The 18,437-nt window shown below is 42.8% G+C and overlaps 1 protein-coding gene across 1 annotated transcript in view; it reads left to right on the forward strand.

Annotated features, from left to right (window-relative positions):
- The window catches only part of prdm10 (PR domain containing 10), a 134,578-nt gene that overhangs the window by 94,346 nt on the left and 21,795 nt on the right, over window positions 1-18,437 (forward strand). Inside the window, exon 11 of the mRNA XM_063038440.1 lies at window positions 6,247-6,355. Within this exon, the coding sequence (XP_062894510.1) occupies window positions 6,247-6,355 (109 nt within the window). The remainder of the gene's footprint in view (window positions 1-6,246; window positions 6,356-18,437) is intronic.

Genomic DNA, 18,437 nt, shown 5'->3' on the forward strand with positions numbered 1-18,437 from the left:
CGCTTTGCTTGTCAATGTAAGAAAATCAAAGCTGAAGTAAGCCACTCAGCTTCTGTCATCTATCCCCCATTCAGTATAATTATAGCTAATATCTCCCAGGCTTTATCTCCTCTGCTGTGCTAGTTCCCTATAGCCTGATCTTTTCATTTCCTTGATATTTTAAAAATTTTTAGTTGCCTCTTTAAATACCTGCATTGTTATAACCCTCAGGGGTTGAGAAGTCCAGAGACTCATCAATTGCCTCTGATCTGGGCCGACATTTACGTGCTGGGCGGCACCTAATTAACTAGCTTGTTTATTTCAGCTTTTTTCTTAAAGATGTGCTGGGTGCGTTCTGGCCACCGCTGTACCGCTGCGTTCTTCGCGGCCCGGTGGTTGGGGACCACTGCATATCTAATTTAATTGGTCACTTTGATGCAGCACAGGCTACGCTGAAAACGCAGTTCATGGCGGGGAGCTACACACTTGCGCACTGGGCAGAAAGAATGGAACTAAACCCCCGCAATCCGGAAATAATCTCTCTTTACAAACAGCTTTGTAGCAAAAGTATTGCTATATTACCATTATCCTAATTAGTATTACTTATTTTTATAATGCTCACATTACAACAGTATTTGTGTATTTATTTTTGATTTTTTTCGGGATCTGCTGGGAAAGTCTCAAAGTTCGACCGGTCGATTGCGATCGACGGGTTGGCGACCCCCCATTCTACACAATTCAGCTTTAAGTGGCAGCACTCTATTTGGCTTGTTCGAGAAACGTTATCATACCCTGTCATACCCCATTCAGGATATTAGATGAAGTCGTCCTTCATTCTTCTAAACCCTTTTAAAAATAGATCCATTTTCCCTAGCTGCTTATAATAAGGCAACCTTTGCATCCCAGGAATTAAACTCCTTTGAGCTGCTTAAAATGCCAGTTTATCTTTTCTTAATTGAGAAGATCAGAATTGGGCATAGTATTTCATATGTAACCTCACTACTTCCCTACATAAATTAAAAACATACTTTGGTTTTTTTCTGATCCACTCATTTTGACACTTGGATGGTACAATGGAAAAATAATCATTATCTAATTCCAGCAATCAATCTTTATCAATTGGTTTATAATATAGCCAGCCATGGGGCTATGGCAATGCTCTTTATGAAACATTGTCTAAAATATCATCTCGGTTCTGTAGTGCTAAATGTAGCAGTGATATTGATTTCCAATTCCTTCCAAGTCAGTCGAAATAAATTTCAGAGGGGGTATCATGAGTATTTTTCTATTTTGCGTCAGTCATGTAAGCTGTGCAAATTTATAAAATTGCAAAATATTTACGGTTTGACCTCTTATTCTGTGCTTCAGCACTTAAAAATAAATAAATAAAATAGCATTTTCTGCGACATCTGTTTGGATTATTTTACTCTCTTCACTTGTTTCTCAGAGTATCCTGGAGAGTTCATTTCTGGGCTGGGAATTTATTCATCCTTGAGCATTCCAATACATCCAACATCACCATCTTTTTTAGTGCTTATATACTATGAATCAGCAATGTACTCCTTGAATGCTCTGTCTTCCACATTATACTCTGCAGTTAATACATGTGAAAAGTATTCATTTGGGGCCTTGTCCATATTCCGTGGCTCCACACGCAGTTTATTCCTAAAAGGATTTACTCTTTCCCTCACAACCATTTACTCCTGATAGATTTATGAAATATCTTGGGATTGGGATTATTTTGATTCCTGCTTGCCAAAGATATTTTGTGACCTCTTTTTATCCTCATAATTTCTTTCTGAAGTGATGTCCTACATATCCCTATATTCCATTAGGGTCTCACTTTATTGCAGTTCCCTTTACCCATCATATACTTGTTTTTTCTTTTACCAAGCCATTCGAGATCCTTTGTCATTCAAGGTTCCCATATCTTAACATCTTTGCCTTTCACACTTAACAGTACTCTTTTTAATCCTCTTTTCAATGACTCTCACTTGTCTGATAGGATTTTATTTGCAAATATCTGCTCCCAATCTACTATTGGTATTAGTATAGCTTTGTTATTGTCACATGTACTGAGATACAGTGAAAAGTTTGACTTGCATACTGTTCATATAGATAAAATCATTGCACAGAGCATTGAGCTAGAAGAAGGTAAGGCAATACAGGTTTCCCCTGCCATCCGAAGGTAGAGCGTTCCTATGAAACGGTTCGTAAGCCGAAATGTCGTAAAGCGAAGAAGCAATCGCCATTTATTCACATGGGGAAATTTTGTGAGCGTTTGCAGACCCAAAAATAACCTACCAAATCATGCCAAATAACACATAAAACCTAAAATAACAGTAACATATAGTAAAAGCAGGAATGATATGATAAATACACAGCCTATATAAAGTAGAAATACTTTTCCACAATCATTACTGAACTGTTCTCCGGAGCGAAAATCTCACGCAAGTGCTGTTGGCAAAAACACGGCGCAAGCTCTCTCCAGTAATCTTTAAGCTATGAAGCTGCCAAATCATACCAAATAACACGTAAAAATACACAGCTGATATAAAGTAGAAATAATGTATGTATAGTGTAGTATCACTTACGGGAATCGGGACAGCGCCGAGCACACTGATGATGGTGTGTTAGACTGAGTCGTTGCAGGTTGGGCGGTGTAGTGGCACCGACCCTCCAGGCCGCCGAGCGATACATTGCCGCGAAGCATGCAGGAATGCAGCGGTAGCCGGGAGACACACAGCATATCTTTTAAGAAAAAAGCCGAAATAAACAAGCTAATTAATTAGGTGCCGCCCGACAGCTAATTGTCGGCCCAGATCTGTGCCGATTTCCAATTGTGTCAGTGGCACCTAATTAATTAGCTTGTTTATTTTGGCTTTTTTCTTAAAGATGTGCTGTGTGCCTCCCGACTACCATTGCATTCTCCACGAATCGGTATCTGTCCTTAGCCCGGGGGTTGGGGTGGTGGGATACTGGGGTGTCATCTCGTCATCGTCTGTTTCCATTAGAGCAGGCAGCTCATCTTCTATTTCTGCCCGCCTCGATGTTGAAGGTCGAAGTTCGTCATCTGCTGTGGCTGATGTGGAAGGCTTGCTTGACTGCTGAGCCTCACGTATTTTTCTATCACACAGTTCTTTGTAAGGACTCAAACCATCCTGCAAATATCCCCTAAACCGACGTACCCTTTCAAAATTAAAGTCGTACTTTATCATTACTATTCGGTTTCGATTGTTATCCTTTTTTCCTCCAATTGCATCAGCTCTTCATCTGTCAGTTCTTGGTGATGGGATGCCAAAACCTCTTCAACATCATGTTCGTCAGCTTCCACAAGCCAAACTCATGTTGTCCTTACTTCATTCACCACGATCAAAACGCTTAATTATGTCTAGTTTTACGCTAAGTGTAACACCCTTACGAGCTCATCTTAGAACTCACCTTGCAAACGGCTGCTCACAGGCACGTGTTTAAGCAATGCTGGCGAGAACGCAGTTCCGAATCCGGGGGAGAGCGGCTGCTCGGAGCGCACGCTGCCTTTTATCGCGCGCTGACTTTTTTTTGTAACAGTGAAAACACCTTCTGAAAGTGAAAACAGGGTACTAATGTAGGTCTTTCGTAACAGTGAGGTTTCGTAAAGCGAACGTTCGAAAAGCGGGGACACCTGTAATAATAACAGGGTTGTTGTGGTGTGAGATTTTAATTTCCCAAATATTGATTGGCATCTCCCTAGAGTGAGGGGTTTAGATGGGGTGCAGTTTGTTAGGTGTGTCCAGGAAGGTTTCTTGACACAATATGTAGATAAGCCAACAAGAGGAGAGGTTCTACTTGATCTGGCATTGGAAAATGAACTGGTCAGGTGTCAGGTCTCTCAGTGGGAGAGCATTTTGGAGATAGTGATCACAATTCTATCTCCTTTACCATAGCATTGGAGAGGGATAGGAACAGACAAGTTAGGGAAACGTTTAATTGGAGTAAGGGGAATTATGAGGCTATCAGGCAGGAACTTGGAAGCATAAATTGGAAACGTTCTCAGGGAAACATACTGAATAAATGTGGCAAATGTTCAGGGGATATTTGTATGGGGTTCTTAGTAGGAACGTTCTAATAAGGCATGGAAAGGATGGTAGAGTACAAGACCTGTGGTGCACAAAGGCTGTTGTAAATCTAGTGAAGAAGAAAAGCACTTACGAAAGGGTCAAAAAAACTAATTAATGATGGAGATCTGGAAGATTATAAGGCTAGCAGGAAGGAGCTTAAGAATGAAATTAGGAGAGCCAGAAGGGGTCAGGAGAAGGCCTTGGCAGACAGGATTAAGGAAAACCCCAAAGTATTCTACAGGTATGTGAAGAGCAAGAGGATAAGATGTGAGAGAATAGGACCAAACAAGTGTGACAATGGAAAAGTGTGTATGGAACTGGAGGAAATAGTGGAGGTATTTAATGAATATTTTGCTTCAGTTTTCACTACAGAAAAGGATCTTGGTGGTGACTGTAGGGTTGACTTGCAGTGGACTGAAAAGCTTGAGGATGTGGATATTAAGGAAGAGAATGTGCTGGAGCTTTTGGAAAGCATCAAGTTGGATAAGTCACCGGGACCAGACAGGATGTACCCCAGGCTACTGAGGGAGGAGATTGCTGAGCCTCTGGCAATGATCTTTGCATCATCAATGAGGACTGGAGAGGTTCCGGAGGATTGGAGGGTTGCGGATGTTGTTCCCTTATTCAAGAAAGGGAGTAGGGATGTCCCAGGAAACTAGAGGCCAGTGAGTCTTACTTCAGTGGTTGGTAAGTTGATGGAGAAGATCCTGAGAGGCAGGATTGAAGAACATTTGGAGAGGCATAATATGATTACGAATAGTCAGCATGACTTTGTCAAAACAAGGTCGTGCCTTACGAGCCTGATTGAAATTTTTGAGGATGCGACTAAGCACATTGATGAAGATAGAGCCACAGGTGTTGCGTACATGGATTTTAGCAAGGCATTTGATAAGGTACCCCATGCCAGGCTTATTGAGAAAGTAAGTAGGCATGGGATCCAAGGGGATATTGCTTTGTGGATCCAGAACTGGCTTGCCCACAGACGGCAAAGAGTGCATGGAGGCTGGTGACCAGTGGTCTGTGCCTCAGAGATCTGTTCTGGGACCTCTTCTCTTCGTGATTTTTATAAATGACCTGGATGAGGAAGTGGAGGGATGGGTTAGTAAATTTGCTGATGACACAAAGGTTGGGTGTGTTGTGGATAGTGTGGAGGGCTGTCAGAGGTTACAATGGGACATTGATAGGATGCAAAACTGGGCTGAGAAGTGGCAGATGGAGTTCAAACCAGATAAGTGTGAGGTGGTTCATTTGGGTAGGTCAAATATGAAGGCAGAATATAGTATTAATGGTAAGACTCTTGGCAGTGTGGAGGATCAGAGGGATCTTGGGGTCCGAGTCCATAGGACACTCAAAGCTGCTACGCAGGTTGACTGTGTGGTTAAGAAGGCATATGGTGTATTGGCCTTCATCAATCGTGGGATTGAGTTTAAGAGCCAGGAGGTAATATTGCAGCTATATAGGACCCTGGACAGACCCCACTTGGAGTACTGTGCTCAGTTCCAGTCGCCTCACTTTAGGAAGGACGTGGAAGTCATAGAAAGGGTGCAGAGGAGATTTACAAGAATGTTGCCTGGATTGGGGAGCATGCCTTATGAGAATAGGTTGAGTGAACTCGGCCTTTTCTCCTTGGAGCGATGGAGGATGAGAGGTGACTTGATAGAAGTGTACAAGATAATGAGAGGCATTGTGTGGATAGTCAGAAGCTTTTCCCCAGGGCTGAAATGGCTGGCATGAGAGGGCATAGTTTTAAGGTGTTTGGAAGTAGGTACAGAGGAGATGTTGGGTGAGTTTTTTTATGCAGAGAGTGATGAGTGCATGGAATAGCCTGCCGGCGGCAGTGGTGGAGGTGGAAACGATAGGGTCTTTGAAGGGACTCCTGGATGGCTACATGGAGCTTTGAAAAATAGAGGGCTATGGGTAAAGCATAGGTAGTTCTAATGTTCGGTACAGCTTTGTGGGCCGAAGGGCCTGTATTGTGAAGTATGTTTTCTATGTTTCTAATATTGCTGTTGAGAAGTTCTCAGTATAGCAGAAGTTTTAAGAATTTGGGGCTTTTCCCCTGGAGCATTGGCTTTGACATTTTCTTCTTAATATTCATACTTAGGTCATGGCCCTTTTCACACAGGGATACTGTAGCTGGTGATGTTGATCAATTGTCTCTTGACAGGTCAAAGAGCAGAAGTCGTGGCCGAGGCAGAAGGCGCTTCGGCTCAGGGAGGCGACCTGGGCGCCCACCAAAGTTTCACAGACAAGATTCAACGGTAGATCAGAGTGAGGTGAGACTGGTTATTCAGAAAAGTATTCTTGTTAAGTCTTCTGAAATAACAAATCTGCATTCAGTTACAGCTACTCTCTCACCTATCCTAATAACACTTTTAATTCAATTACCTATGATAATTCCCATTGCTACCTCTTCATGCTGCTAAAAGTTACCATGATCCTTTCATGGTCCATGAGATGCAGATCCTTACCTCCTTACCTTCACTGCTGGGTTGCAGTGAAGGAAGGGATTTGAATTTTTCTCAACAAAAGAGAGAGGTCTAGAAAATTATAGAATTCAATGATGAGTTTCTCAATGTTCTGATTTCTTCAATACTGAAGGGAATATGACAAGTTTACTGATGTATGATTTGTGTCGAAATAAGATTCTGTTTGGATTTTGATTGAGAAAGTGCATGACTATGTTGTGACTGTAATCGAAGTCACTGGAGAGACGTTAAAGCTGGTGCTATAGAAGTTCATCACAACAGTTTGCATCATTTCTGGAGACACTCAGTGGAGCCTCTCAATCCCAAAAGTACTTTGCATTCTTACACCCTTAAAATCAAAAGGTGATTCAATACAGTTTGAATAGTTACAATGACATTTTTTACTTCAATACATTGGGTTGACAAATGGTTCTGTGAATTGCCTCTGAGTGTTCAAATACCTTTGCTGGGACAGACTAATTCGCAAAGATTTTCCAAAAATTTCCAAGAGCCGAAGATTAGTGTTGTGAGAGCTGAATCTCTGAGTACACAAATCTCCCAACTATTTATAGGTCTGCTATTTGATGTGCTAAGTGACAGCATCAGTCTGGTCTGCAATCTTTCTTGAACAGGTGTATAATGGTGCAAATTAACGTATCCCTATGGTCTTAATGTTTGGCTGATATATATGTGAACATCTTAAGGTCACTACTTTGCAAACCATATCTCTACCAGCTTGTCCTCTACTGTGGGCCAACCTGTACTCTATAGACAGTATTGTTCATTTGCAAAGGTGTCCCTTTAACTTCAAACTGATTACTGCTTGCAATTTACATTAAGAACTGAAGGCTGATTCATTCTTAAATTTCCATCTGATATATTCACATAATTCCATAGCTCCTCAATAATCCTTAACAGATCAGACTCTTCCCTGTATAGAATTCCATCTGCCACTTCTCTTAATCTGTCCCAGTCCTTCAGCAGACTCTCTGCTTCTACAACACTGCCTGCCCCTCCATATGTTTGTATCATCTGTAGACTTGGCCAAAAAGACATCGACTCCATCATCCAAATCATGGGTATATAATGTGAACAGAAGCAGTCCCAACACCGACCTCTGCGCAACACCACTAGTCACCGGCAGCCCACCAAAAAAGGTCCCCTGTATTCAAGTTCAAGTTTAATTTCATTCAGCCATACATGAATACCCATGAGTACAGCCAATTGAAACTGCGTTCGTCCGGGGCCAAGGTGCAAAACACAGTACCACCGGTCTCACACAGCACAAGACGCATAGAGCACATATAAGATAGCAAGTAAGCATACAGTCATACAAAAAATATTTAGATGTATCGCCCAATTCCCAAGAAACACGTCCTGTATATTGATGGTGCATGGATGTTATCAGCAAGTTCCCAGAAGTCCGCAGATGAATGTCCGCATATACGCAGTCCAGCTTGTCATTCCACCGATTGAACACTGGATGGCAACACTAATGGGACGGGGCAGCCTCCAACCCAGCAGAGGCACCATGCCACTACACCTCTGGCGTCTTCTCTCCTTGACTGCTGCAGCCTGAGACCAAGTCATCACTGCAACCGAGGCCACACAGCTCCCCCACCAATAATCAAGGGAAACCGAAGCAGTATTTTACATTACCATTATCCAACAGGGTCTTGCGATCGCAATAGATTTGTTCAAGATAATCACTCGCTGCTTGGCTGCACATCTCCTTCGCACATTGACTCGGATGCCTTTCTGTAGCAGGCAGTAACACGGTCCGCACCAAATCCAGCTCCTCCGCTGACCAGCAGCTTGCTGATGGGGTAGACCTGTAGTACTTGAAGTTCTTAATGTTCAGCATTGTCTTGCAGTCATTAAAAAAAATGTTTAAGAAACACTAAGATACCTTTGGTTTGCCCCCAAGAGGCCGCTGTGTCCGAACAAGCCACCAGCTTACCGGATGCCATTCTTTGCCTCCTGTCAGTCAGCCAGTCTTCTATCCCTGCATTACATTTCCTGAAATACCATGGGCTCTTATCTTGTTTAGCAGACTCGTGTGCGGCACCTTGTTAAAGACCTTCTGAAAATCCAAGTAAACAACATCCATTGACTCTCCTGTGTGTATCCCACTTGTTATTTCCTCAAAGAATTCCAACAGATTTTTCAAGCTAGATTTCCCCGTCAGGAAACGTTGCTGACTTTGGCCAACTTTATCATGTGCTTCCAAGTACCCTGAAACCTCATCTGTAATAATGGACTCCAACATCTTCCCATCCACTGAAGTCAGACTAACTGGCCTATAATTCCTTTCTTCTGCCTCCCTTGAAGAGTGAAGTGACATTTGCAATTTTCCAATCTTCAGGAACCATTCTAGAATCTAGTAACTGTAGAAAGATCACTACTGATGCTTCTACAATCGCTTCAACTACCTTTTTCAGAACCCTGGGGTGTAGTCCATGTGGTCCAGGTGACTTATCTACCTTTAGACCTTTCAGCTTCCCAAGCACCTTCTCCTTTGTAATAATGCCTACACCCACTTCTGCTCCCTGACACTCAAATTTCTGGCATTCTGTTCGTGTCTTTCACAGTCAAGACTGACACAAAATAGTTTTTAAGTTCTTCCGCCATTTTTATGTCCCCCATTGCTACCTTCCCAACATCAATATCCAGTGGTCCGATATCTTGTTTCTCTATTACTCTTCATATATCTGAAAAAAAATTGATATCCTCTTTTATATTATTGGCTAACTTGCCTTCATGTTTCTTTTTTTTTTGTCTTGCTTTTTTTAGTTGCCTTCTGTTGGTTTTGAAAAGTTTCCCAATTCTCTTGCTTCCCACAAATTTTTGTGATGTATGCCTTCTCTCTTGCTTTTATGATATTTTTGACTTGCCTTGTTAGCCATGGTTGTCTCATCCTCCCTTTTAGAATACTTCTACCTCTTTGGGATGTACCTGTCTATCCTGCAGTTTCTGAATTGCTCCCAGAAACTCCAGCCATTGTTGTTCTGCCATCATCCATTCCGGTGTCCCCTTCCAATCAACTTTGGCCAACTTTTCTCTCATGGCTCTGTAATTTTCCTTACTCGACTGTAATACTGGTACATCTAACTTTATCTTCTCCCTCTCAAAATACAGGGTAAATTTTATCTTTATGATCACTGCCTCCCAAGGATTCCTTTACCTTAAGCTCGCTAATCAAATCTGGTTCATTACATAACACCCAATCTAGAATAGCCTTGTGGGCTGAACCACAAGCTGCTCTAAAAAGTCATCTTGTAGGCATTCTACAAATTCCATCTCTTAGGATCCATCACAAGCCTAATTTTCCCAATCTACCTGCATATTGAAATCCCCATGACTTATTACATGCCTTTTCTGTCTCCTATTGTAATTTGTATCCCATGTCTTGGCAACTATTCGAAAACCTTGAACTCCCATCATGGTCTTTTTAACCTTGTAGTTTTTTAACTATACCCACAAGGATTCTACATGTTTTGTCCCTATGTCACCTCTTTCTAAGGATCTGATTTCATTTTTAGCAACGGAGCCACCCTACTGCCTCTGCCCACCTGCCTGTCCTGGTACAATGAGTGTCCTTGGATTTTAAGCTCCCAACTTTGATTTTCTTTCAGCCATGACTCAGTGATGCTCACAATAACACATCTGTCAATCTGTAATTGTGCCACAAAATCATCTACCTTATTCCGTAAACTGTATCTATTCAAATATAACACCTTCAGCCCTGTACTCATCACCCTTTGTAATTTTATCTTAATGTTACCAGAAGTTAAATTCTTATCCCTTTCCAAACTTTTTTGTCTTATTATTTATTCTGGAGACTCTCATAACCTCTCCTGCATTATCCTTCCCTTCTACTTTATCTTCATTTTTCTAAACTGTTGAACCCACCTCCCTACTCTTCAGTTTAATGGCCCTATCCACAGTCCTAGTTATTTGATTCGCCAGGACCCTGGTCCCAGCATGGTTCAGGTGGAGCCTGTCCCATTGGAACAGCTCTCTCCTTCCCCAGGAATGGTGTCAATATCCCACAAATTCAAATCCACTTTATCCACACCAATCTTTGAGCCATGCTTTTACCCCTCTGATCCTAATAACCCTTTTCAATTTGCACATTGCTGAGGTAACAAACCAGAGGGTATTACCTTTTTGGTTCTGCATTTTAACTTGGCCCCAGCTGCTCAATTTCCCATCGCAGAATCCTTTTCCTTGTTCTTCCTACATCATTGGTACCCACGTGGACCATGACAATTGGTTCATTCCCATCCTTATCCAAATTGCTCTGTCATTCAGATGAGGTGTCCTGAACCTGGGAACCAGGCAGACAAGAGCCTTCAGGACTCCTGACCGTTGTGACAGAGAATTGTGTCTTTTCCCGGACTATCCTGTCCACAATCATAAGAACATTTTTCTTCTCTCCCCTCCCCCCTTTTTAAATGGCTTCCTGAACCACGCTGCCACAGTTTAGTTACTCATCTTTCCTCCAGCCCCTTCCTGTCATCCTCATAGGAAGCAACAATCTCAGTCTGTTGGGCAAGCTCAAGGGCTGAGGCTCCTTCAGCACTACCTCTGGGATCCCTCTACTTGCCTCACTTGTTGAGCTTCTGATCCCCTTTCACCTTAAACCTCTGCACTCTAGTTTCTGACTGCCCTACCCAGGAAAACTGACTATCTATCTTCCCTAATAATTTTATAAATCTCTATAAGGTCATCCTCAGCCTCCTTGCTGCAGAAACAACAGTTCCAACCTACCCAATCCTTCTTTAAAACTCGAGCTCTTCAGTGCCACAACTTACTGTGATTTTTTTTCTTTTTCTGAACCCACCTGAGCTTAATCATATCCTTCCTTTCGCATGGCAACCAGAGCTGCACACAGTGAGCCTAACCAACAATTTGTACAATTTCAACATTCCAACTCCTACACTCATTGCCTTAGCTGATGAAGTCATATGCCACTTTCACCACTCTGGCTGTTTGTGTCACTGCTTTCAAGGTAATCGTGTATTTTTTTTTATCCCAAAGTCTCACCGATCAACATCACCACCTAGGTCTCTGTCATTCATGATTTATGACAGAACCAGGTTTGATTTTCCCATACTGCATCATTTTGTACTTTTTTGAGTTAGATTCCTTCCACCATTCCCATCCATACTTTGAGTTGATCTAGATTCTGTTGTAAGCTTCTTCATTGTCATCTGCAAACTTGTTAATCACACTATGCGGATGATTCTAAACAGGTGATGTTATAGCAGACATCCCACCCTGCAAAAACTCATTTCATGGAGGTAGCACCATCAATTTGCGGGAGACTCCCGGAACTTCTGGGAGAGGTGGGATGTCTGCAATAGAGTCGCTCCTTAACAGCTAGCCAGCTAGTTTAAATAATGTTAGCTATGCTAATGAACAAATGACACCTGTTAAACTCACCTCAACATGTCTTTTACAGCCTTAACCCACCATGGGCAATAGAAAAGTCACTGGTGTAAACAGCGCAGCGAGCAACACTGTCATTATTTTGACCCCTATTAGGCAGGGGTACACGTTAGTGTAGTCTGGGGTGACGTACGTTTTATATTTTCTTTTTTTTGGAACTTTCTCGCTCTTGTTCTTGCTCTCACGCGCGCGCTTGCTATTTCGTGCTTGCTTTCTTGCTCTCGCTCTCTGTCTTGTGCGCGCTTGCTTTCTTGCTCTCGCGCTCTCTCTCTCGTGGTCGCTTTCACTCACGCTTGCTTTCTTGCTCTCGCTCTCTCTCGCTTTCGCGCTGTCTCACTCGCGCTTGCTGTCTCGTGCTTGCTTTCTTGCTCTTGTGCTTGCTCTCTCGCTCTTTCTCACGCGTTCTCTCACGCTCGCGCTCAAAAAAAAAATCAATTTCTGGGACATTGTATATAATTTGTGGGCATCAGGGAGCCACTATTAATATGCGGGAGACTCTCGGAACTGCCAGGAGAGGTGGGATGTCTGTTATAGATAGTGTAGGAGGTTATGAAAGGTTACAGGGGGATCTTGACCTGCTGGGTAGGTGGGCTTGGGATTAGCAAATGGCTTTCAAAACAGTTAAATGTAAGTTTTGAATTTTGGGAGATCAAACCAGGGTACAGTGAATGAAATAGCCTTGGGTAGTGTGGTACAGAGGAGATTTACCAGAAGGCTACCTGGACTAGAGAGTATGTCTTATGAGGATAGTTTGAACAAGCTAGGCCTTTTCTCTTTGGAGTGAAGGAGAATGAGAAGTAACTTGATGTGGCGCACAAGATGATGAGAGGCATTTATTGAGTGGATAACCAAAGACTTTTTCCCAGGGGGGAAAATAGTTAATACAAGGGGTCATAATTTTAAGGTCGCTGGAGGAAAGTATGGAGGGATGTCAGATGTAGATTGATTTATTTATTTATTTATTTATTTATTTTTTTAACAGAGTTGTGGGTGAGTGATAGAGGCAGATACATCAGGCACATTTAAGAAATTCTAAGATAGGCACATGGATGAAGGAGAAATGGGAGCCTTTGTCGGAGGGAAGGGTTGGATTGATCTTAGAGTAGGAGGTTAATATAGCATTGTGGGCCAAAAGGTCTGTACTGTGCTATAATGTATTTTGCTGTAATTCTATTTTAAATCTTCCCTGGGCACACTTGACAAAGTCTGCCATGTCTAATTGCTTTGCATTGTGGCATTCTCAGTCAATTTTAGGGAAGGTAAGATCACCTAATATTTACAGCCCTGTTGTTCCTACACCTGTTTGCAATTGTGCTACACATTTGCTCCTCTAATTCACACTGACTGTTGGAGGGGGCCTGTAGTGATACCCTTTTTCAAAATTTCCAAGTTCTAACCAAATGGCCCCGCTGGAAGTTTCCCTGGGATATCCTCTTCAAGTACTGCTGTGATGTTATTGATGTTATTTCTAATAATGCAAGCACCCCCCCCCCACCTCCATCTCTGTTACAGCAGAAGCATTTATATACTGAAATATTAGAACATAGAACACTTTGTTCATTATGCACCATGTGGTATGATGTGGGTTTTTTTCATGACTATGATTGTTCTTGGCAAATTTTTCTATAAAAGTAGTTTGCCATTGTTTTCTTCTAGGCAGTGTCTTTACAAGACAAGCGACCCCAGCCATTATCAATACTCTTCAGAGATTGTCTGTCTGGCCGTCAGTGGTCGCACAACCAGGACTTGTGATATGCACCGGCTGCTCATCCAACCCATGGCTTCATGTGACCCTGATAGGGGGGGCTAAGCAGGTGCTACACTTTGCCCAAGGGTGACCTGCAGGCTAGCGGAGGGAAGGAGCACCTTACGCTTCCTTTGGTAGAGATTTATCTCCACCCCACCACTCTGGAACAGTACAGCACTGGTAAACAGAAGAGATTCTGCAGATGCTGGAAATCCAGAGTAACACACATGATACTGGAAAAACTCAGCAGGTCAGGCAGCATCTACGGAGAGGAATAAACAGTCGGCGTTTCAGGCTGAGACCCGTCATCACTACTGGCACCAGAACAGGCTCTTCAGCCCACAATGTTGTGCCAGATTAATTCAACTCAAATAGCTATCTAAGCTAATCCCTTCTGCCTACCCAGCCAATATCCCCATGTTCTGTGCACATTTATGTGCCTATCTAAAAGTCTCTTTTAAACATCTCTATCATATTTGCCTCCACCACCACCCCTGACAGCACATTCCAGGTGTCCATTACTTTCAGGTCATTTATATCTATCACAAAAGGCCTAGTACAGAACACTACTTAATCACTGACTTCCAGCCAGAATAAATCCCATCGACCACTACCCTCTGTCTTCTATGGCAAGCCAGTTCTGAATCTAAACAGACAAGTCACCATGAATCCCTTTTATCTTAATCCTACATGAGGCTGCTTAACAAGATAAAATCCCATGGTGTTATAGGAAAGATACTGGCATAGATGGAGAAATGGTTGATGGGCAGGAGACAGCGAGTGGGAATAAAAGGGGCCTTTTCTGGTTGGTTGCTAGTGACTATAAGTGTTCTTTAGAGGTCCGTATTGGGACTCCTACTTTTCACATTGTTTGTCAATGATTTGGATAGTGGAATTGATGGCTTTGTGGCAAAGTTTGTGGATGATACAAAGATGGGGGGATAGTTCATGCTGAGGAAGCAATGCGATTGCAGCCGGAGTTAAATAAGTTTGAAGAATGGACAAAAAGTGGCAGATGGAACACAGTGTTGGGAAATGTATGATAATGAATTTTGGTAAAAGGAACAATAGTGCAGACTATTATCTAAATGAGGAGAAGGTTCAAACATCAGAGGTGCAGAGGGACTTGGGAGTCCTTGTACAAGACTCCCAGAAGGTTAATTTACAGGTTGAGTCTGTGGTAAAGAAGACAAATGTAATGTTGGCATTTATTTCAAGGGGAATGGAATATAAAAGCAAGGAGATAATGCTAAGCCTTTATAAGACACTTTATAGGCCGCACTTGGAGTATTGTCAACAGTTTTGGGCCCCATATATCAGAAAGGATGTGTTGTCATTGAAGAGAGTCCAGAGTGCTCTGCCACAGACTGCAGTGGAGGCCAAGTCCGTGGGTATATTTAAAGCAGAAGTTGATCATTTCCTGATCAGTCAGGGCATCAAAGGATATGGCGAGAAGGCAGGTGTATGGGGTTGAGTGGGATCTAGGATGAGCCATGATGGAATGGTGGATCAGACTCGATGGACTGAATGGCCTAATTCTGCTCCTTTGTCTTATGGTCTTATGCAGTGAGCTGCTAATCTTGCCCGTGTGTCAACCATGTTTCCGTAATAGCTATAATATCACAATCCTATGTGCGGATCCCTGTTCTGAATCCACCTGCCTTACCCATCAAGCTTCTGGTATTAAGTTAAAAGACAATCCTTTTTTTTTAAAAAAAAAATCAACAACCCATAGTTCTAGATCTTCTAGCAAGATGGAATATTTTCCCCACATCCATCTTGTCAAGATTCCTCAATTAAGTCATCTGCAACTCTTCAAACCTAAGCTGTCCAATCTTTCCACACTTTAGGAACATGCTGATCCCAGCACCGAAATAGTAAATCTCCTCTGAGCTGTTTCTAGTACATTAATTTTCCTTAAAGACCCATTTCTGCCTACTTTGTGTTTTCTGACATTGTGCAATAGTACTGCAGCTATCTCAACCCTCTGGTGATATAGGTTAGATCCTGACTACTTAAAATTTAGGATCTTGGGAATAAAAGGGGAAAACTGATTGGTCAGGTCAGGTCACGGATCTCTCAGTGGGTGAGCATCTGGGGGACAGTGACCACCGCTCCCTGGCCTTTAGCATTATCATGGAAAAGGATAGAATCAGAGAGGACAGGAAATTTTTTAATTGGGGAAGGGCAAATTATGAGGCTATAAGGCTAGAACTTGCGGGTGTGAATTGGGATGATGTTTTTGCAGGGGAATGTACTATGGACATGTGGTCAATGTTTAGAGACCTCTTGCAGGATGTTAGGGATATATTTGTCCCGGTGAGGAAGATAAAGAATGGTAGGGTGAAGGAACCATGGGTGACAAGTGAGGTGGAAAATCTAGTCAGGTGGAAGAAGGCAGCATACATGAGGTTTAGGAAGCAAGGATCAGATGGGTCTATTGAGGAATATAGGGAAGCAAGAAAGGAGCTTAAGGGGCTGAGAAGAGCAAGAAGGGGGCATGAGAAGGCCTTGGTGAGTAGGGTAAAGGAAAACCCCAAGGCATTCTTCAATTATGTGAAGGAAAAAAGGATGACAGGAGTGAAGGTAGGATCGATTAGAGATAAAGGTGGGAAGGTGTGCCTGGAGGCTGTGGAAGTGAGCGAGGTCCTCAATGAATACTTCTCTTCGGTATTCACCAATGAGAGGGAACTTGATAATGGTGAGGACAATATGAGTGAGGCTGATGTTCTGGAGCAAGTTGATATTAAGGGAGAGGAAGTGTTGGAGTTGTTAAAATACATTAGGACAGATAAGTCCCTGGGGTCTGACGGAATATTCCCCAGGCTGCTCCACGAGGCGAGAGAAGAGATTGCTGAGCCTCTGGCTAGGATCTTTATGTCCTCGTTGTCCACGGGAATGGTACCGGAGGATTGGAGGGAGGCGAATGTCGTCCCCTTGTTCAAAAAAGGTAGTAGGGATAGTCCGGGTAATTATAGACCGGTGAGCCTTACGTCTGTGGTGGGAAAGCTGTTGGAAAAGATTCTTAGAGATGGGATCTCTGGGCATTTAGAGAATCATGGTCTGATCGGGGACAGTCAGCATGGCTTTGTGAAGGGCAGATTGCGTCCAACAAGCCTGATAGAGTTCTTTGAGGAGGTGACCAGGCATATAGATGAGGGTAGTGCAGTGGATGTGATCTATATGGATTTTAGTAAGGCATTTGACAAGGTTCCACACGGTAGGCTTATTCAGAAAGTCAGAAGGCATGGGATCCAGAGAAGTTTGGCCAGGTGGATTCAGAATTGGCTTGCCTGCAGAAGGCAGAGGGTGGTGGTGGAGGGAGTACATTCAGATTGGAGGAGTGTGACTAGTGGTGTCCCACAAGGATCTGTCTGGGACCTCTACTTTTCATGATTTTTATTAACGACCTGGATGTAGGGGTAGAAGGGTGGGTTGGCAAGTTTGCAGACGACACAAAGGTTGGTGGTGTTGTAGATAGTGTAGAGGATTGTCATAGATTGCAGAGAGACATTGATAGGATGCAGAAGTGGGCTGAGAAGTGGCAGATGGAGTTCAACCTGGAGAAGTGTGAGGTGGTATACTTTGGAAGGACAAACTCCAAGGCAGAGTACAAAGTAAATGGCAGGATACTTGGTAGTGTGGAGGAGCAGAGGGATCTTGGGGTACATGTCCACAGATCCCTGAAAGTTGCCTCACAGGTGGATAGGGTATTAAAAAAGCTTATGGGGTGTTAGTTTTCATAAGTCGAGGGATAGAGTTTAAGAGTCGCGATGTAATGATGCAGCTCTATAAAACTCTGGTTAGGTCACACTTGGAGTACTGTGTCCAGTTCTGGTCACCTCACTATAGGAAGCATGTGGAAGCAGTGGAAAAGGTACAGAGGAGATTTACCAGGATGCTGCCTGGTTTAGAGAGTATGGATTATGATCAGAGATTAAGGGAGCTGGGGCTTTACTCTTTGGAGAGAAGGAGGATGAGAGGAGACATGATAGAGGTGTACAAGATAATAAGAGGAATAGGTAGAGTGGATAGCCGGTGCCTCTTCCCCAGGGCATCATTGTTCAGTACAAGAGGACATGGCTTTAAGGTAAGGAGTGGGAAGTTGAAGGGGGGATATTAGAGGAAGGTTTTTTACTCAGAGAGTGGTTGGTGCGTGGAATGCACTGCCTGAGTCAGTGGTGGAGGCAGATACACTCGTGAGGTTTAAGAGACTACTAGACAGGTATATGGAGGAATTTAAGGTGGGGGCTTATATGGGAGGCAGGGTTTGAGGGTCGGCACAACATTGTGGGCCGAAGGGCCTGTAATGTGCTGTACTATTCTGTGTTCTATGTTCTATTCTGAGAATTGGCACAGACTAGGTTGACAAAATGGTTGCATCCTATGTCAAAGTAATAGCACCTATGACATCTTATTAAATGGATTGAAAAAATTGATAGTCACCAGTTCACCTTCAAATAGTTCAATAATTTGGAAAAATATGTTTTTCCTTTTACAAAACCATGTTGATTTGCCTTATCTTTGTAAGTGCCTGATGTAATTACTTTACTAACAGCATTGTACATTTGCCCTGTGAATGAAGTTAAACTTGCTGACTTCAGTTCTATGCTTTTTATATTTTTTGAATAAAAAAATTAAATATTCTATTTTAAATGACTGGAACTTTTCCTGAATCCATGCAATTCT

Source organism: Mobula hypostoma, chromosome X2, assembly GCF_963921235.1.
Source record: "Mobula hypostoma chromosome X2, sMobHyp1.1, whole genome shotgun sequence".
In the NCBI taxonomy this organism is placed as follows: Eukaryota; Metazoa; Chordata; class Chondrichthyes; order Myliobatiformes; family Myliobatidae; genus Mobula; species Mobula hypostoma.